The following is a 22,689-nucleotide window of genomic DNA, read 5'->3' on the forward strand; positions in this document are numbered from 1 at the left end:
GAGGCCGGTGAATAGACCTATGTGATTGAAGAGGGAGAGAAGAGAAGGTGAGCTTGCAAAGGCAGTTTATGTCTGGACTGGATTCTGTAGACCTTGACCAGTCACAGTTTTTGAGCAGATGAGTGTTATGTTTTAAGCAATGTTAAGAGGAAGCAAGTCTTGTGATATGATATGAGTGGGAGAGAGGCTAGAGGCTGGAATAAGAACCTTTGGTGGATGGTCTGTTTGTGAAGCTATGGGCAATATGCTGGAGAGTAATAGCAGTGGGAAGATCAAGGAAAGGAGTGTTATGAGTAAGAGATGATTGATCTTTAAAATTTTATAATCCCAAAATGAGATATTCTTAATGCAGAGGGAACTAATATATATTGAAGGCCCCCTGGGTGATAGGCATAGAGTGAGGTTTTGTATGTCTGACTTCATCTGGGATAAATGAATTATTAGAATTAGAAGCTGGTTTGTGGACTAACTAACTGGCTGTATTAATTTTTTTCATTATGATTTGTTTTTTCTCTTTCTTTTATCAACATGTTGCATTAGTGCTTTTGAAAAGAAATCTGGGGGGAGGTATCAATCAATCATTGACCTGCAAATAAATGTACAGTTGGGGACTTGTCCAAGGAAGGTATAGACTCCAGTTTTTTAGCTACAGAAATTCTAAACACCATTTAAATACAGGTATAAGATGTATTATTTTCTCTTTGTAAAATTTTATATAATGTGGAATAATTGAGATATATAAAAAAATAAAAATTTATAAAACTTATGCTATACCACTGGAGGTGTTTTTATCTAACACACATGCACACACATCTTTTTAAAGGAGTTTAGGCAATAAGTGCATATTGTTATGGGCAAGACCATTGACTGGGGCGAGTTAAAGGCAAGAAGATAGAGATGCGTGTCTGAGAAATTTGGATATATTTAATAGTTGAAATCAGGGATGATTTTGATGTCATGATTTTCAATTAAGTAGACTAAAGAAAAGAGTTTTAATTTTTAACAGAAGAAGATGGGAAGAATATATTCTAACAAGTCAGTCTAGACCAAATGAAACCTCCAATCAAACGCTAGTGGAAATGTGAAAGGGATTATTTTTCTAGAGGAAGAGTCTCATTTTGACTTTATTAAATTATTCAAGCTTTGATATATTCTCTATATATTTTTAATTTGTAATGTAACTTAATTTATTCAGAGTTCTAATCTTAGGGAATGTTATCCAGAGTTATTTTTGTAAGTATTACGGATATTACAGTGTGAGTTATATTCAAATGTCTGACCTTTAAAACATAACAAGAGAAAATAAGACTTTTTTCTTTTCTTTCTTTTCCCCCTCCCTTTCAAAAGGCAGATTGATATAGTGGAAAGAGTAAGTTTCTGTAATCAGACAGAATGGGCCTCTTTCTCATTCCATCACTTATAACCTGGGGCAAGCTAGGTAACTGCACTTCGCCTCAGCTCCATGAATATTAAATGATATTCAAAAAGCAGAAAGCACTATATATGCATATATTTGGCATAATATAAACCTTCCCTAGATGAAATGTATTGTAACCAGAAATCAGAATTCAGGAATAGATGCACTATCTCGAATAGATTATCTGTCTCCTGAATAATTTATTATCTGTCTCCTTTGCTTTGGATTTCTTGGTGAAGAAACCATGTATTTAAGAGAATAAAGATATGTTTGTTTCTGCAAATTAATGAGAATTGTGGTTCAGCTCCACAAATATTTATTGAGAGCTTATGGTATGGCAAGCGTTATACCAGGCATAAGAGGCACAGAGATAACTAAGATCCAGATTTGGCTTTGGAGAGCTTCTTGCGCAGGGGAGGGGATGAAGGAGTATTTTGATCATAGTGGGACATCCGAGGCCTGCCCATAGTGCAATTTCCCTAACTTCTTCTGCCCCTCAGGGACGCCTTTTGGCTATACCTGTGTATGCCATGAAGACTAGCAAGTAGTCAGAGTGCCAAATGTATCTTAATGACAGGAGCAGGTTGAGGCTTTGTGGGGCTTGAAACTTAAATTATTTGGGGGCCCTTTTAAGAAAAATAGGACAAAATTACAAATAAAATATTTGGTGAAAATAAATATGTCTTTAGAATGAGAAAAGAATCATTAATTATTGGAGATTTGGGTCCCATCCTTCCACGGTCTCTAGGCATTAAAGCAAAGATGCTTAAATAAAAAACCTTAAAAATGCTTCCTGATAGCCCCTGTGGCTGGCCTTCCCCACCTAGGGAAATGCTACAATGTCAACAACAGCTGACTGTTACAGAGGCTCTGCAAGTGATGGCCCCTACGCTTGCATTTTACTGGTTCATGGCAAATCTACGTGGCTCAATGAATACTTTGAAAAGTATTTTTTAACAGTTTACACTTATTAGCCAAAAGCATATTGACATGTAATTTTGAACAGGTGAGATTTATATGGAAGAGATTAGGTCTATAACACTTAAAAGGGGTTTATTGGTTTTCAGGCCATTTATTCAATAGAGAACAAAATTATTCAAATATTTATTTTAAAATGTTAAACTGCCTGTCTGCACTTAAAATATTGTGATTACCTTAATTAGGATTGTTAAGTGTTCTCAATTATTTGTTTATTTATTTTAATTGTAGCCCAAGGTGGTTGTCACAGCATCATTTGGCATTGAACCTGCAAGGAGGGTAGAATACATACCACTTCTAGAAGAAGCGCTGAGAATAGGACAACACAAACCAGATAAAGTCCTCATTTATAATCGTCCAAATATGGTAATCTGTATACTGAATTTACTTCTTGCTTATAGTGATGTGCTAAGGATGATTTTAGTTTTGATTATTTGAAACAAACCTTTGATTTATAAACCATTAAATATACTTCCTGAACGTCACTATTTTTTGGCCAAAAAAAAAAAGATATTAGATATGAATGATATTTTCTCTTTATGAAAAACTAGCTTAAATACAAAGATTGAAACACAGAAATACCCACAAGATTAATGAATTGGATTCTATGTATAGTCTACTGTGTCATTTATTAATTGAAATTATAACGATAGTAATTATAGTACTAGCATACACTTACCATATGACTTTTAAGATACTCTACTAAGGGATAATTTAAAATATCTTCCTGATAACTCTGTGACCTAGGTGATAGTATTATTTCTACTTTAAAGAAGAAGAATCCAATGAATAAGGTGATAAACTTGCTCAGCTTCTAGTGTCAGGATCACGATCTGAATGTGTACACTCTGACTGCCTGCTTAGTGTCTAAATTATCCTGCCTTGTGGAGAGGTGTGATTAATTTGTATGTAAAATACCTTTTAAAAACTTTAGAAGAAGTATTTAGTCCAGAAATAAAAACTATATTTCGGAAAACAAAATATGAATATTCTAAACAGATACATTACTTTATGATCTATGAAGAAGGAAAAAGCAGTATACTACACCAATGAATATATTTTACAGTGCTTTTTCTTAGTAAATTGGATCTAATGTTCACCTCATTTCTACATTCAAGCAAGTATATAGTTATTTATAGTGGGACTCACTTGGGTTTCTAGCAGTTTAAAATTTTTTGCAGAAGAAAAATTATAAGAGTACAAAGAATTATATATAATTTTGCAGAATTCTCGAGAGCTTAGCTGCAGAAAATGCTTAAATGACAGGATATAAGAACAGAAAGCATTAAAACTATGTCATTTTGATCACCACCTAGCAATTCCCATTACTAGATTAAATTCCCGTGTAAAGTTTCAGTAGTCTGCGGTTCATGAACCGCTACACTCAATGATTTTAATATTCTTACTGTCTCGAAGAAGGATTTTAAGTTTCTTTCAGATGACCTCAAACATATTTATAAAAAAGGTTTGTTGTCATTAATTCAGGGAATGCAAAGTCAGCAAGAAAGGCTTTGGGTGAGAAAAGATTGGAGGAAGGGTAGGAACACATATATACAAAAGTGTTTATGTGAGTATGTGTGTGCTGTTCACGCAAATATGAAATGTAGAATTTGTAAAGAACTTATGCCAGGCCCGATGCTAAGTATTTTCATATACTTATTTAATTCTCACAAACCAGTAAAGTAGTTGCTATTACTGGCCTCATTTTACAAATGAAGAAACTGAGTCATGGAGAGGTCATAGCCCAAAGCCACAGCTAATAAGTGGTGAAGTCAAGATTTGAAGTCCAATTAAACGATCTTTAACCAATAAGATATGTGTGGTTTCTTTCACTTTCTAACACACTGACTATGGATATAAATGTTACCCATTCAGATTTTTCTGATGCAAATCTCTTCTCGTTCCTCTTTATAGGTGGAGATCCACTCCCTCTACCCCTCTCCCATAACTGGCTCACTTTCTCTTCTTTTCTCTTTCTCTTAAGCACTTTTCTTCTATTTTGACTTATCTTTATTTTAGATGAGGGCTTTAGATGTCTCATCCTTCATATTAAACCTGCTGTTTAGACGGTAATTAAGCCCAGTGGGCTGGCTTCGCTCTGACTTCAGAGAGACACATATGGAGCCTCTTCTTAACAACCTGATTGCCACTTCTAAGCCTCATGCTAGCAATGACAGAATCAATGGAGTATCACAGCAGTCAACTGTAGTGCTCTCCCAATATTGCCTTTTAAAAATGATAACAACGAAGCAGGACATGTCTATGGAAATAAATGTATTTTATGTAAAAGCTAATGTTGAATTTTTTCCTCTCTTCCTTTCACCAAATCTTTTATACACATGTCTTACCCTGAAAAATAACCATTCATTCATGTCCTCATTTCATTTATCTATAATTATTTTTGTGATGATTCAGTTGACATTTTTAATTGTGCAGTGTGACGACTTTTTTATAGGTTTGTAATTTTGATGATAAAGGCTTAATAATTTGAAGTTAGTTATGTTTATCTGATGCATAAAAACAAATGAAAATATACAATTTGGTCACAGTTAATCATTTTTATTTATCTAAGCGGCATATCTAGGGCTTATCAGAGTGAGTCTGGAGAAGTCTAAAACTTCACCTTCCTGAAAGTCAACTCAGATTGTTATCTATCGATGTTTATTCATGTAGGCATTGTATTTGTGATATTATACTGAAGTATTAATTTGTTAATGTAACATTTAAATATATGACCATTTTTTACAACCCTGATTAATACGTCAAGGAGCCCGAAAAATGGAAATGGCCTGGGTTTTCTAAATCTCTCAGAGTCTCTGGGCTTAGCATTACCTTGATGAAATGAATGGTTACATATACTCTTCATATGGATATTACTTTCACTGAGGAATGTGTAGTTTTGCCTGGTGCCTATACTAACAAGTTCACCAACTATAAACTTTCTGATGTGTCATCTTTAGCTTAGTTAGCATTTCAGAAAATAACTAGACATGTACTATGTCTTACCTCTACTTAAATGGATGTAACTCTTCATTAGAATAATTTTTCCATAAGCCACTTCCTTATTCTTCACCTATCTGGCTTATTTCACTAGCACCATTTTTAAAGAGGTCTGTCTACCTTCTTTTAAGGTGTATCTGTCTAACTCATAACTCTGTTATAAATTTTACAACACACAGCTTGGTTCTAGGAATAAAAAAAACATTTTTATGATACTAATCAGTGACCTAGACGGAGGAAAATTTGGATAGCATTTTAAATATGTTACATGCTCTCATTATTTTTTGAAACTTATTTTTCTTCTTGAAAAAGCAGATTTCTCCTCCACTCCTGAAAATAATTTAACATCATCTCATTTCCAAAGGTGGCTACAGTATTACTCCTAAATGGCCTTTGTATGAAGATAAATTTTAATGGGTTAGTTGACATTTCATTGTGAAGACAGTTGTTCTAAAGTGAAAGAAATAGGTTATGAAAAATAGAAATTAGTTTATAAAGTTAATAGTATACATATATTTATGGAGACATGTACCTCAGTTAATCATTAAATTGTTGGACTTTCTTTGAACATTTGCCTTAACTCATGACCCTGAAATATTTAGTCATAAATCTGATGTTTAGCGGTATATAGAAAGCTTGGATTTTCTGTCAGATGTTCAGACTAATACAGATTTAGCTATTCTCCATTGTTCTCTGGGTTTGATCTCCTTTGTTCAGTTCATATTCCTACTTTTTTGTTCTGCAGGAGACAGTTCCTTTGGCTCCAGGTCGTGACCTTGATTGGGATGAAGAGATGGCAAAAGCACAGTCACATGATTGTGTTCCTGTTCTTTCGGAACATCCGCTGTATATTCTTTACACATCTGGAACAACAGGGTTGCCAAAGGTATTCACTCCCTGAGGGATAGCTATGTCTATCGGCAGATTTCTTTTGCACTGAGAATATTTGATTACTGATTGAAAATGTTGCAGAATATACCTTGATGTTTAGACTTAGGTACTTTATATCTTAAAGAAATGTTGTGTTTAAATATTGAAAAGTATTAATTATATTTAAGGTCAAGTGCTTTCCATCCATGTCTTCTAAAATCTTCACTTGTATCAGCACTATACAATTGCTTTGATAAGTTACTAAAATTAATAGATATTTCACTGAATATCAGCTGGCTTAATAAAATTTTATGAAAACATTGTAAATGAAATATTTTTTAAATTGAGGTATAACTTTCATACACTACGGAATTGATTTTTGATCTAAGAGAATTCAGTTCTTTGTTATAAATGCAAGTTTGAGAATTGGCCTAGACAGTTTGAACAACAGGCAATTTATCCAGAGTATTGAACTCTTTGATTTGCAGCACTAAAAACACTCAAGGATTTTAGAATCTGCTTATCATGAAAGGTATTTTCACAGAACAAAGTTAAAAGCATCAATATTTATGAAGGTGTCAGATAACAAACAAATTCCACTTTTGCCTGCTATCTTCAAATAAAACTGTTTCTTCATACGATTTCAAGAAGGCTTGCAATATTATATTCCTGTTCTTCTTTGGGGGTTCGATATTCAGTGAATCACAGAATTTTAGTAAGGGAAGGCACTTTCACAATCATGTCCTGGAGAGCAGTGGCCTCTTTATTAATATTAGATCTCTGCATCATCACAGTACCAAAAACATTATTGGTTCATAATTTTAAAAAAAGAAAATTAAGATGTTCCATATAAAATTCACTTGCTTGTGAAAAAGAAAACATTTGGTAGTAGAATATAATGTAGCTCAAGAGAGACGATGTTTTATCACATTTTAGTGCACCATCGTGCTTTGTATGTAGTTGGTGCTCAAATTTTTGTTGAGTGTGTAAGTAAATAAATAAATGCATATACGTAAAGATATTTGTGGCATTGTAGAATTAAAACCTTATGATTTTTTTTCCCCCAAAACAACTCTGGTTATCTAAAAAATAAGTATTTGTTATATTGAAAACTCTAAGATTTGTTTAACTAGTCCAAATGATCTGCTGGACACAATCCTTATCCTCCACTTTTTGTAATTCCGCATTATGCACTAGCCACATAGAGTTCAAATGAACGCTTGGTTGTAAAATAAGAGAGGACTCAGTGTGTGGGAATTTCATATGAAAGTATCAACATGAGAGGAAACCCTTGACCCTGAAAACATAGTATAACCTAAAAAAACAACAAAAGAAAAAAGACAAACAACAACAACAACAACAACAAAAAAAAACAACAAAAAAACTACCCCCAAGCAAAGAAAGTTATTTTATCTCCTTAAAAGCCTAAAGGAATCTTATAAAAACATTTGCATCAACTCAAGATTTTAATCACTCTGAAATTCACTGTGGCCTGTATGGGGATCTGTGAGGGAGGATCAGACATTTGTCAGAAACTCAAAACTTACTCAGCCAGTGTGGTAGAAAGAAAATGAAATAGTACAGAGAGCACTGAATCTAAACAGTGGTGGTTCCAAATAAATATCCTAGCTATTCCAGGTTTTCTCTGAGTCTAGAAGTTATCTTCTGGATTCTTAAATACTCAAACTGAAGATTGTTTGAAGATTTAATCATTCTCATCTTTGTACTAATGTACCATACTGAAGATGATCTATTTCAATAGATTGGAGAGGGCTTTAATACTTTGGAGATCTCGTCACGTTGAATTCAGCTCAATTCAGTATACAAGCATCGAGTGTGCATTCTGAAAGAGATAAAAATATGACTAAACCACTGTCTCTCAATCTAATGGGGTTGAAATATATGTATAAACACAGATAATGCAAGGTAGTCTGATGCTTACTCTAAGAGAACAAAGCTCGCTGTCTCTCTCTCTCTCTCTCTTTCTCTCTCTCAAAAGAGGAGATTCAATGGTATCTGAAGGATTAAATTCAATTAATTTAACAAATATTACTGAGCATACAAATATGTGTCTGGCTCTCATTTTAGAAGTTTATATTCAATAGCTGGGACACAGGCACTAAATAAATAAGAGCTCTGTAATATATGATAGGTGTTATGAGGAAAAGTAAAGCAGATGGGGAAAAAAAAGTAAAGAATGATGGGAAGAGTGGGAGTGCTGTTCACTCAGGAAAAACTCTTGATCAGATGACACTTGAAGGATGAATAGAACTTCTTCATAGAGTGACATCACAGCGGGGAGGGAATTCCAGGTAGAGTGGGTCAGCATAAGCGAACAAAGAAGTGTGTAAGGAAGGTTCTAAAATGGCTAGTGCACATGGTGCAAGGGAAGAAGAAATGGCTAGATATGTAGGCAGGAGCCACACGCTTAAAATTTCACCAAAAAGTTTATGTTATATTCTGTATGTAATGGGTGGAAGGCACTAATGCTTCTTAAGGAGAGAAAAATATAAAGGAAGATAACCATGCAACATTTTATTGGAAAGATAGGCAAGTATATACAATGGAGGAAAGAATATTAGTTTTCAGGCTGTTTAATTAGTTTAGAACTTTACTTAGGACAGCACACTTAGTAGGAGGAATCAGGTTTGGTTCAAGGTTAGGAGTGAGGCAAAGGAGGAGTCCAAGACTTTGAACCTGAGAACATGGAAAGATGGTTTTGAATATTTACTGAAATAGAAACACAGGAGGATGGTTTAGGGCTGGAGAAACTGAGCATTTTTAATAGATTGGGTATGATGTGTCTTTGGGATATGCCTAGGCAATAGCTGGAGGTGAAACTCTGAGTCCAAGAAATACATATGGGTTTGTAGGTAGACCATTGTGGGTCATCAGTGTAGAGGTCTGGTGTTTGAATCATTGGAGTGAGTACAAAATGATTTTTGCAAAATAGGACATCAGAATGGCAAGAGAAAGTAATAGTCTCTCAAGATCCCTCAGAAATACTTCTCTCACTGCTCTACTGGATTTTAATTGCATTGATGTTATACATTGCTGACAAACCTTTATGCCACTTTTTTTGTTCTGCTTTATACACTGCATGTTCTATGAGGTCTTAGAATATATTTCATACATCTTTGAATCCACTATGTCATTAACTTTAAAATTGGGCCATGATAAATCCTCCAAATATTTGTAAATGATCTCTTACTTCTCCAGTTAGATCCAAGCATCCTCTTTATTTGTTAGATTCCCACTTTATTTTTGGTAGTTATAATCAGGATTAATGGGATCTGAAATTTTAATATTGGGATTCTCAGAATACAACAGGAAAGATGAGCCCTCATGCATTTACTAAGCATTTAAATATAAACTTCATGTCGTCATCTAGTTTGTTTTCTCAATTTTTAACTTTCATGAGGAAAAATAATACTGTGAGCCCATAAAAATATGCTGCTTAAAATTGCTCATTTCTCATAGGAACATATACAACACACATAAAACAATCTGTTCTTTGGTTAAAATTTGTAGATATAATTAGGGCACATTTGCATCTCTGCATCTGCCAATCCTGGATTTGTCAGGTTGCTGTATGACAGGTTAATCTGGTAGCTACTGCAAATATTCCAGCAACTGTAGCTGAGCTGGTTTGCATTCATTTCTGTCTTGTTGTGGGCTTCTGTCCTGTTTGGTTTGGTGCCTCATTCAAGATACTTCAAAGCACTTTCACAATAGAAGAATCACTCATCTGAATGGCTTGTCCTTTTGCGAGTGGGAGATTTAGTGATGGTCATATTTATCTTCTTTCTGCTTAGTATCATGGAGGGACAGTGATAACAAAAACAACAAAAAGTTCAGTGCCAAAGGAGAACAGGAAAAAAGAAACTAAGAGGAAAAGATTGAAAGGAAGGTATAGATAACATCTTTTGTCCTGATGTGCATTTATACAACTTATGTCACTTTTATTCCTGCATGTTAGGTGACTTACTCACATCCAGTACCCTAGGAAAAAGAGAAAGAAAAAAAAAGTCAAATATAAAAGCACTGAACTTTTTTTTTTTATCAGTGTTAAAATTCTTTCAGTTAAAATGCTGGACTTGCTACACCTTTGCCCCTTATCTCACAGTTGCTTAGATCAGTAAAAAATTATACTGCAGCATCAGAGTTGTCTGAAAGCTTATAGCAAGAGATTTTATGTTTGATGAAATATCCTAAATGGACCATTCCATTTCTACAAATATGATTCACTGAGTTCTATGAGTTTCAAAGATTTCTCCTGAACAAAGAAGAGTATTTGTAAAAAGAATATTTTTCATACATGTGCTTATTCACTTAAAGGTTCTCTCATGTCAACAAATGTATTAAATGCCTATTTTTGCGCCAGACAATGTGCTGAAGACACAAAGGCATTGTCTTGACAACACCAAAGTGGTGGAGGAGACACAATGCAAGGCCAGGTGGTCAGTCAGTGCCTGGAGGAGGTGTGCATGCCCTGGGGCCATAGAAGAGGGTGAGACTGGCGTTTACTGTGGGATCCTGAACAACTTCCAGAATATGAGACACTTTTATAATGTCTTTTAAAGTGCTTGTGTGATGATGTAGGAGCTAACCAGGTTCAGAGAAGGGCTGGGAATGGGACCTCATTCTAGAAAGAGGGAATATCATCTGTAAAGCCACCATAAGAACAAAAATATTCTTGATGTGTTGGATTTTTTAGGTTATCAGAACCATATCTTTTATTTCTCATCTTACTGACTCCAACCATTATTTTGGATTTCTTTGCTTTAGGTAAAATATTTATTTCTTCTTTCTTCTTCTTTTTTTTTAATCCGTCAGCCTGAATTTTATATATGTAAAATATATATCCAAATATGTATAAACATACATAAACATATACATATATACACACATAAACATATTTATATATGTGTGTAGATACATATATATATCGTATGTAAGTATATATTTGTTTCTTATAAGCCTTGATTACAGAGTTGAATGACAAAGGGGCTCAATTATGAAGGTTTGTCATGCACTGCAAACTTCTTCTACCCTTAGATTTGCCTTTCATATTTAAAGATTAGTTAAAAAAATTATTAGGATGAAGAATTTCAAGCTCTTACTCTTACCAGTCACCTCTGTCTTCCTTCCTCTTTTGCTATAACCCATATTGTTCATATCGTTCCCACTGTATTTTTCTTAAGTTGCAGCAACCAAAACTACAGAACACTTGATACTGACATGTTTCCTTTTTCACTTTAATGGCCCCATTTATGATATTTTGTGGCTTTCCTTGTCTTAAAAAACAGCTCATTAAGCTGGAAGTCATAAAGAGCCATCTATGATGACTCTGTGGTCCCATTTCTGGGTGATTAATAATCAGCCTTTAAATTTATTTGTAAAGATTGAAAATACCATCATACATTAAAAGTGGTTTTTGTTTTTAAAGAGCACCTTCACATTGTCTCCTTTCCCATTTCTGAGATAGAATTCACTTTTATGTCTTTATTCAGGGGCATGGAGTGTTATTCCCTCCTGGATGTCTTTTAAGTATTATGCTGATCACATAAACACTAGAACAGTATTTTGTCAGATTATAAGCCTTTTCTGGGAGTATATTAGGTCATCTAATGTATTTACTTTTAAGGTAGAGCATATACGTACATAAAGAAAGTAGTAACAGATTCAAAAGAGAAAAATGTAGTATGCTCGTGTTTTACGGTTAAACATTAGTATTGAATAAGTATTTTTACTTCAAACTCAAGATTTCAAATATATTTTAAAATGCGATTTTTAGTTTCTGATTAACTTTGTATACTTAGAATATAATGATTTTTTTGAATGATATATGTGTTTTTAGAGGCTGAAAAGGGTTTCTGTTTTGTACTTTAATTATCATTACTTGGAAAATATGATAACAAACAAGAATCAAGAAATGCTTTATCACCTATTTTTAGTCACATATTAATATTATAATAAACTTTTTAGTGGAATCTTTTAATTTTTGACTTTCAAACTTCTTGTACAAGATTTAGTTGGAAAATATGAAATGATGCAGTTTTTTTCTGTATCATATCAAATACTCTGAAAATTGAAAACTGTTATGTGAATATTTTGGAGGCAAAACCAAATTTCAGATCTAGATTCTAGGTTAATGAATTGTGAAATGATGCTTGATGAAAATTTTTATATTCATCCTTTAAAAAAACAAAAGTGGATATCAGAAACCAATGGAAAAAGACATCATGGATTTTCTCTCTGTTTTAGCTTCATTTTAATTGTTTTTAATGAGAATCTTTTATGGTAACCTTTTTTTGACATTTATGCCTTTTGGGTGGTATTAGCACAGGGAAAATAAAAGAAAAACAATATTTGCTAGGACTAAGGGAATAATTTTGTTAATGGGTTATTAAATTTTAGCCTTTACAATTTTAAATGCTTTTCATACACGGTCTCATTCTTAAGTCCCACTTTTTTTGGACCAAGTGGATTTAAGTATCTACTATTTTATAGACAGCAGCATTGGGTAAATATACTTTAAAGAAGTATTGACTTGAAAGGTAAACAGAAATTTGGTAACCTATCTTTTAAGTTATCTGTTAAGTTTTACAAATGAATTACTACTCATTTATGTTCTCCAAGTCTTCTATTCCTTTTTATCATTCCCAGTTGATTTACCTTACCTTCGGTACCATATGATCTAAAAATTTGTTTAGTTATAATAATATTTAGAATTACTGATAAAAATGAGATCTCAATTCAGAGAAGGCAGGTAGAGAGAAATTTTTAAAACATCTTAAGTAAAATCATTACCGACATTATCACTGTTTATCATAATATATGGATAGCATATTATGTATGAAAAAAAAACTTTGCTCTTTTCCTCTACAAATGAATAAAAAGTTTTAGAAAAGAGTGTTTGCAGGTTGATTAATATCAAATTTATCAAGATATCAAACCACAGGGAAAGACTTTCTCAATGAACAAACAAATTAACAAAGTACATGAAAGATAATACAGAATGTACTGTGGAAAGAGCTACTCAGGAAGCATTTGTGAGACTTCCTGGCAGGGAGCTTAAGATTTCTACTATTCCCAAGGTGATCAAGAGAGCCAACTGCATGCTAACCATGTCATACAACCTAGAAAGTAGCTGTCAAATGCCAAGAAGCTACATGTGATATTTGCCAAGAGACCAGGTGTTGCTGCTGGTAGATAAAATGTATTCCACAGCTTGATACCAATGTTTTATTAGTGGTACCTGAGGAGAGCAACAATTTTAGTAACTAACAGAAAGTCAGTTTCTTTTTCATTCCTCTGATTCATGTATGCGTGTTTCAGTTGCAGAGCTATGCCAAAAAGGCACGACGAGTAGCACATTTATTCACTGGGACCTTTTGGTAAAATTATTTTCTGCGCAAAGTATAACTGCTCTTCTAAAAAAATGCTTCAGAATCATTTGAGTCAGATGTTAAATATTTCATAGCAAGCATTCACCTTCTCGCTCTAAATATTCACATCATTAAGTCTTTTTGAACCAGTAATGGTTAATATTAATAGGGAAGCAATAAATGAAATTAATTATTAAATTTAATAATTCTTATTTATCATGACGTTTTTGCCCAGTTTTCAAATATTGCCCAGTTTCTTCTTTGAAAGTTGAATTTGTTCAGTGTCATGGGTAGCTGCTAGCAACTGATTTGTGAAAGCTGTAGTATTGTGATGTAACAATCTCTACTTTTGTACAAAATGTACTGTAAATCAAAGCTGCCAGCCTTAGATCCAACTCATCAGGATTGATTCCTCAGAGTTCTAAATGTCATCATTAAAGAATTGCTCAGCTCAAATACTGTGCTAGCATCACTCCCAATGTAGCATTGTAATGAGGCTCCAGAATATGACTTTGTTTCCTCTAAGCATACTATTATTATTTAATAACATTAAGGTAAAGACAGCCTTATGTTCATCTGTATTTTAGACACACAGCTACTTTTGACCTTTCTGTGCACTTAATTTTGAGAGTTTTCATTTTGTTCTGGAAATATGTCTGAAAATGTAATGTTGTTAATCTATGTTACCACTGGAACAAATTTTTATTGCCTGTGATTCTGTGAAATCACGTTTCCTTTAGAAGGTCAAAAATGGTCTGTGAGAATGGATTCTACAAATGGACCAAAGTGGACAACTTATTCTGTGTTTATTATCAGAGGAGCCAAAGAAATAATGATTTGGACACAATTATATAAAAGCTGAAGTAATTTATAACTTGAATAATGAAAAATACTTTACACAGAAACTTTTTTTAGGACAGAAACTTTTAACACAGTGTTTATTGATTTTTTAGCTTTACTTTTTCTCTCTTTTAGGGTGTGGTTAGGCCCACTGGGGGATATGCTGTAATGCTAAACTGGACAATGTCTTCTGTATATGGACTTAAACCTGGAGAGGTAATCATGGTTTTAAATTCACTTTACATGGCATTTCTTTGATTAAGACATATGCATTTTATTATCTTCTTATTTTTTTTAGGTGTGGTGGGCAGCTTCTGACTTAGGCTGGGTTGTTGGGCATTCCTATATCTGTTATGGACCTCTTCTTCATGGGAACACAACAGTTTTATATGAGGTAATGAAATTAGTACCACATATAAATAATATTTCTTTTACTGAAACTTTTTGAGAAGTAGTCTAAGCAAGAATAGAATAATTTTTATTTCTGCCAATTAAAAATGTGATTTCAAATGAGAAGGAATGTATAGAAAATAACAGTCAGTGAATTAAATTTGTTAAACAACGTCAAAAAAATAACATTCTGAAAAATGTACACTAAAAGCTTGATGTCTATTTCTAACATTTCTAGAAATATATTATCACGTCGATACCGATTTTAGAATCTCAGTAAAGAAAATAGTTATCATAAAATAAACAACATAGATTCATCTTTTTGCATTCTTATAGGATTAATGGTTTCCAAATGTATGATATCTTGATCTTAGCTAAATATTTTCGGTGATTTCTGATGATATGTATAAGGGAGAGAATCACAGACTAACCATATTTATAGCTAAATAAATAACTGCTTTAAGAGTCCAGTGCATGGATTAATGTAACAGGAATAAGATTTTTGTGTGTATACTAGAAAATTCTAGTATGCCTATTCTATTTAATTTTATCAAGGCCTTGCATGAATACTTAGAACACATACCTATCAGATTTGTAGGAGGCAGAATCTTTAGAGGGACAGCAAAAAGTTTACTGAATCGGTATTAAAAATGAAATTGAACTTTTGGTATAAAAAGCACAAGATGGGAAAATACAAAAATCTTTATGTTTATATTTATATTAAAAATAAGTGCAGAAACAAAGTCAGAGAAATTTGAGTTGGTTACAGTTTATGTGGTTAAGTCCCTGTGTATTATAATAGTCCACAGTTCAAACATAAGCATTTGGTAGGATTGCTTTAAAAACATACTCACTGTATGCAATGTTATAATCTTACTTTATTTTTCACATTTGGAAATTTGTGTTCAGTTTAATGGGGAGAAGGAAAAAAATAATTAACTTATTAGAAAGTATCTGGAAGAAGGAGACTGGGATGAAAATAATGTCATAGAAGAAAATGTCATGAAGGAATTGTGAATGGTTAGTCTGAAAGATAATATATTTAGTGTGCATATATGTTCAGTATCTTTTGATTTTTAAAGAGTTGCCACATATAAAGGAAGTAGTGTAGTAATGCCTAGCTCCAGAGACCTGTATTTTGGGAATAATCACAGACAAATTTAACTGTCCAGTATTAGAAGAGGCAACTTCTCACGTAGAAGGTTCTATTTTACTTAAAGTCTCTCACTATGAGGTAAGGAATGTGAAGAAGGGACTTTTATATGTGGGGTGTGGATAATAGTATTCGATGATGTCAAGATTCGTTATAACCTTAAAATTCTGCAACTCAATGATTTTGATAAATTAGAGACTATTCACTATCTTTGTGGAATTCTCCCAGTCACCATTTGTAGGTATTAGTGTTCCTTCATTTTTAGCAGGCCAGTTTTCTGTCTCTGAATGTTCAGAGATATTAAGATATTAAGAGATATTAAGATGTTAAGTCTGACACATTAAACCATCTCAGACTACTCTATATCTTTTGTACTATGCTTTTGTACTTTGCAGACTTGATATGCATTGTGGTGTTTGTAATAATTAAAACAAAATAATATTGACAAATATGTTTCATACTGAAATCCTTGCAATAGAATATTTTTATTAAAATAATCATTTCCCTTGAAGTAAAAAAAAAATAAACTGCAAGACTGAATGCTTATAACGAATTGTGATATTGCTAACATAAGTGTAATAGAGCCAAATGTCATTATATGTATAAGTATTAAGCTGCCTTTAAGTGAATTACATACAATTTTTGTGCATTTACCTATTATTATTTCTTCATTATTTCTTAAATTTATTTAAAACATGATTTTAACACCATAAAAGGGGCTTGGTTATTTCTTTATCTTAGAATGATGTGCTCAAGAACATTGTAGATGCTCTATAAATATTTGTGCAGAAGAGTGAATGGAGTAAGCCACATTTTTAGAACTTTTCTCTGTGTTCTGGTTTCTTTCCTACAACTTGTAAACATCCTCAATTCTCTGTAAGCACAAAACCGAGCCCTTGAAACCTTTTCTCACTTCCAGATATCCCATCTTTATATTTTCTAAACTAAGTTCCTTGAAAAAATATTCTACTCACACTGTCTGAACAAGTTACTCTTCATCCTACTACAATCCAGTTTCTGTTCACGTCACTTCATAGATGCTACAGTAGCAGAGGTCGACAGTGATTTCATAAGTGACAAAGTCAAGGGCCCTTTTCGATCTTATTTTATTTTCCTCTGAGTTGCATCAACCCTGCTGACTGTTCCCTAATTTTCTCTCCTCTTTTGAGCTCTATGCCCTTTTGCTGTTGTTCACGCTTTTTTTTTTTTTTTTTTGCCTGTCATGACTTTCCTTCAGTTTTTTCTTATCTACTTAATACCTACCATCCTTGAAGACTCTACTTAGATGTTCCTCTCATAGTCTTTGGCTATGCTTCGTGCCCCTTTCCGTGCTACCATTGCTCCCTGAGCATATGTCCGTCACTGAGCTAATCACACTGTCCTGAAATTATCTGTTTTATATCTTGTAGAGTGTGAGAGCTTCAAAAACCAGTCTCTTGGCACAGTGAATTGCACACACTAAGTACTCAGAAATGCTTATGGAACTAAATTGAACTTTACACTTCTATTCTTTTCCTACCTCTCTGACAGCTTGTCCTCCTTTTCCTGTCTTGGTTTCTCTTACTTTGGTCCTAAACGCTGGGGTTTAGTAGAGTCTTGTTCTTGTTCTTTTCTCATTCTATTTGTATGTCCTTGTTAATCTTCATGCAGCTGTATTTGAGTATTACTAAATAAACCAAGGCTCCTAACTCCTCCTTTCTATGTCTGATCTTCCAGCTGAGCACTAACTTGTTGTTAAGACACTTTTAGTTCCATTCACACCTTATGCTCAAGATGACATGAACTGAACTCACTATTTCCACTTTCCTCCACAAAACACATTTCTATCTGTGTACTCTGCAGTTTTGTTAAGGTTACCTGCATCCACTCAGTCCTCTAAAATAAGAATCTGGGAGTGATTCTAACTCCATTATCGTTATATATCATACTTTATTGGCAATTACATTCTATTGAACCTATATTTTAATACCTATTAAAAGTATCTCTTCTTTCCATGCCTCCTGCCATATAGTCAAGTTGATATTCAGTTAATATTCACAAGTATGCCATATTGACTGGTGTCCATTCTATGTTTGGGCATCTTACCTGATTTGTGCCTGTATGTTCCCATTCATATAGACTGATTATCATCAGATAATCAGTCTAGAGCACTTTCTAACAAATGTTCCTAGCTTTAGTGTCACTCTCTTTTAGGCTGTCTCTACCCCTAACTACAGTTTCTTAGCTTTCCTCATTTATAGTTTATCTGTCCAAAGTGCAAAGGCCAATGTAGGACTTTGTTGCTTAAAATCCTTCAAAGGGTTGAGTTCTGCTTCCAGGAACATGGAGATGACATACTTTTTCCTATTTCTTCCTTAAGTAGAATTAAATGTCTTAGGCACTGTATCTAAAACAAACATAAGAAGACTAAAACATGAAGAGAAGAAGGAAAACAGGCTTTAAGGGACTTTGGGAGCCGAGGGACAATGTGGTAATGAGACCCTGGGTTTTATTTTTTCTCATATATTAGGATATATATACTTGATGATGAAGAAGCTGGCAACCTTGAAATGCTAAAATTTGCAACTCCTTCTAAAAAAAGACCAACAAAAACAAAATCCTTATCTTTCAGGCTGATGGAGTAGAAAAGAGGCAGCCTAAGCAAGATATAAAACTTTTAGATCACCCTACTCCAGACAAATACCACAGAAAAATGCATGGTCCCACATACACTCCCAAGAGCAGAGGGTGAGTGGGCAGCTTAGGCTTCCACATTTGTCAGGCTGTAAGGTGAAGCTGTAACCCTCCCTGTTCCCACAGGGGTAGTGTCAGAGAAGATGAACTACGGCGCCAAGACTTTCGACCCTGCCAGATGGTACTGAGGACCCCTAAAACCTGCAAAGACAGTAGAGACCATATCAGGAGCCTGTTCTTTTATGCCCACTCATCAGTAATGAGGCACCCTTCCCATTCTCTATTGGGGTAGTGTCAGTGGAGGCCTAGTAGAGAGTCATGACTTTCACCATTGATAACAAAGCCACTTATCCCTCTCCTCTGGTGTCAGTGGAGGCCATGTTAAGAGTAGTAACAAGACCCTCTGAATTCACCTAGCCAGGGAGGTATCAGTGGAGGCCTACTATTGGAGCTAGAACACACACAGTAGTAATAAGGAGCATCCTTTCAATTGGGTATCAGTGGAAGGCAAATAAGGAGCCTGGATTTCTACCTCCATATCTCCCTTCCCTGTTAGAGTAAATCAAATAAGTCATCTGAAACAGAAGTTTTGAATATGAGACAATCTCATGATATAATACATAAAATGTCCAGGATTTGATGAAAAAAAAGAAATCACTCCTCATATCAACAACTAGAAGGACCTCAAGCTGCATGAGAAAAGAAAATTAATAGATGTCAACACTGAGATGACAGAGATGTTAGAATTGTTTGACAAAGATTTTAAAACAACCATGATAAAAATGCTTCAAGTGATCACAAACATTCTTGAAACAAAGAAATAGAAAGTATCACCAAAGATGTAGAAATTATAAAGAACAACCATATAGAAATTTTAGAGCTGAAAATTACAATAACCAAAACAAAAATTCACTGAATGCAAGGGACAGAATAAAGATTCCAAGAACTGGAAGATGAAATAATAGAAATTTCCTAATCTAAACAACAGAAAGAAAATAGACTAAAAAAATATGTGTCAGGGGCATGTGGAACGATAACAAAAAATACAGCATTTGTGACATCAGAGTCATGAAAGGAAAGGAGAAAGAGAGTGGGGTTGAAAAAGTACTTGACAAAGTAATAGAAAACTTCTGAAAATTTCTAATTGTCTCAAATTTTGCCAAGCATACAGCCAAGCTACCAAACATCTATAGATTCTAGAAACTGAGCAAACCCCTGGACAAGATTAATCTAAAGACACACACATACACACACACACACACACACACACCCTTAATTAAACTTCTGAAACCTAAAGACAAAGAAAATAATCTTGAAAGTAGCAAGAGAGAAAGGATACCTTACCTATAGAGGAAAAAACATTTGAATGAAATAGCATTCTTCATTGGAAACTAGGGTGATCAGAAGGGAGTGACACATTTTTCAAGTGCAGTAAGAAAGGAACTGTCAATCCAGAATCCTATATCCAGCCAAATAATACTGGAAGAATACAGGAGATCTAAAGATGTTCACAAGATGAAGGAAAACTTAGAGAATTTGCTACCTAAAAGAATGGCCAAAGGCTGATACTTAATGATAAAAAGGTAACACTTCCTCCTATGTCTGAGAACATGGCAAGGATGTCTATTCTCAGCACTCTGTTCAACATAGTTCTGCAAGTTCTAGTCAGTTCGATAAGGCAATTCATGGAGACAAAAGAAAACGTATCAGAAAGGAAGAAATAAAATTGTCTTTATTTGTAGAACATTGTAGGGCATATAATAAAACCCCATAATTAATAAGTGAGTTCAACCAGGGCTCAAGATACAAGGTTAACACGCAAATATTAATTGTATTTCTATATACGAGCAATGAACAACAATGGCTATAAAAAGAGCAATGGCAGGATCTTTTAGACCATGGAACTGTTCTGTAGCTTGACTGTATCAATATCCTGATTGTGATAATAAACTATAGTTTTGCAAGATGTTACCACAGGGAAAAACTGGGTAAAGTGTATATGTTATATCTTTGTATTAACTTCTACAATCATATGCGAATTTACAATTATCTCGTATAAAAAGTTTAAGAAATAAAAAAGTAGAAAGCCTTAAAAAAACTCTGTGTCTTAAAGAACATAATTCAAACTCAATTGCATGATACAAATGATCCAAAGTCATATGCCCCTTGTCCACATTTAACATTTGGTCTCTGGTTCCTGGTCCCTGACTCAGCCTCCAACCCAATACTTTTGTCATTCTGGCACTTACATGAATAGAACTGCCAGTGATTAAGTTATTTTTTCTACTAAAATTCCACTTCTGTTCTAATTATGTAGCAGAGCGGTCTTTTTTTCTTAAGGGGATCGACTTAAATTTTACCTCCTCTCTGGTATATGCTTTGCTTTTCTCAGGCCGATTAAAGTGTTCTCTGTACTTACATTATACCATCTAGATTCGCCTTATCTGGCAAATAAAGTGCTATGATGTGCTGAACTTTTGAGATCAGACGATGTTTTTAATTTCTGTACCCACTATGCCTGGCACAGTGCCTTCCAGGAAGTAGATAAATGTTGTATAGATGAATCATTTCTAAGAGGATGAACTGACAACTTGAGCATGCAAAATGCAGCAGGTAAACTTGCCTGATTGTTTAATTAAAACAAAATTAAACTAAAAGTTCTAATTTGTCTCTAGGCCAGCAAGTGAAAACATTATTAATCTCTACAAAATGATTGTTCCACTTGTTCCTCAATTTTATGTGGATTGCCAAATTAATATTTATTATTATTGTATTTTAGTAGTATTAGTATTATTTTAATGAGGAAGCTAAACTCTTACATTAAGTTATAAAAATTATATTCTTTATATAATGAGAATAATAATTTAGCAGATTATTCATGTACTTCTTATAGGTATCTTTTCTAAAAAGAAATAAAATTATATATGACCCAGTGTGATCATAGTTTTATTTTTATTCTTAATACATTATAGTGTTTTAAAGCTATAATGTAAGGTAGATTGTTAATTGGTGTCTACAAAGATATTTTTCCTTAATGATGAATTTTGATATTTTGAATTTTGATAATTTTGAATTTTGAATGCTTTTTCTAAGCAAAGATAAAAAAAAAAATTATATTCTGGTCTACAGCCATTCCACCCTGAACAAGCCTGATCCTGTCTGATCTTGGAAGCTAAGCAGGGTCGGGCCTGGTTAGTACTTGGATGGGAGACCAACTAGGAAGGTGTAAAAAATAAAATAAAATAGATAAGGGATTGTAAGCTGACAAGGTCCTTGTAGTCTGTGAGGTCAGCCAAGGGTTGCCTCGCATACAAAAAAAAAAAAAATTATATTCTGGAATTTAATACAAATCTGTAACTACATTGGCTGAAAAAACTTGGGAGATGATTATAACTAAGTTGGATATTCAATTTAACTTCTAGAAATTACATAAGAGTTACATGCTTAAAACAATCCATGTTTCAACATGAAAGCATACAATGGATATTTAATTAAGATTTTCTTTTCCGCTGTAAGAGGACATACATCTCTACATTTGCAGGGTGAAAACATATTACTTTAGCTTTCTGATAATTATCAAATTTTAAAACATATTCCTGTTTCTCTCATTAAAACAAACAACAACAATTAAAAACAACAGCAACAATTTAAAAAAACACACAAAAACTTTTGGTTCCCTTATGCCCTTGCAGTTACAGCACTCTCCTTTCATCTTTGAAGGCTTGCCTGCACCCAATACCACCATTTTCTAACCTGGAACTCATTGTGCAATCTTCTCTAATTGGCCTCTGTCACTATCATTCCATAATTAACAGCTTTTGCTAATGTCCCCAGTATTTTTCCTAAAAGCCATGAACATTTTTAGTCCTAATAACACTTGGTTTGGCAACATTTGAAAATGTTGACCATTTTCTCTTTCTGATCACTCTCTTCCATTCGAAGACATAACACGTTCCTGTTTTGTGAAGTTATTCTTA

General features: G+C 33.7%; 1 protein-coding gene across 2 annotated transcripts in view; it reads left to right on the forward strand.

The window, feature by feature from the left end:
• Positions 1-22,689, forward strand: part of ACSS3 (acyl-CoA synthetase short chain family member 3) — a 150,743-nt gene that overhangs the window by 51,994 nt on the left and 76,060 nt on the right. Inside the window, exons 4-7 of one of the 2 annotated variants that reach the window (XM_006923789.3) lie at positions 2,627-2,761; positions 6,141-6,281; positions 14,632-14,712; positions 14,795-14,890. In XM_006923789.3, coding sequence (XP_006923851.1) covers positions 2,627-2,761; positions 6,141-6,281; positions 14,632-14,712; positions 14,795-14,890 — 453 coding nt within the window. The remainder of the gene's footprint in view (positions 1-2,626; positions 2,762-6,140; positions 6,282-14,631; positions 14,713-14,794; positions 14,891-22,689) is intronic. The other variant, XM_015598535.2, reaches the window with a different exon arrangement.

This window comes from Pteropus alecto, unplaced genomic scaffold, assembly GCF_000325575.1.
Source record: "Pteropus alecto unplaced genomic scaffold, ASM32557v1 scaffold76, whole genome shotgun sequence".
Lineage (NCBI taxonomy): Eukaryota > Metazoa > Chordata > Mammalia > Chiroptera > Pteropodidae > Pteropus > Pteropus alecto.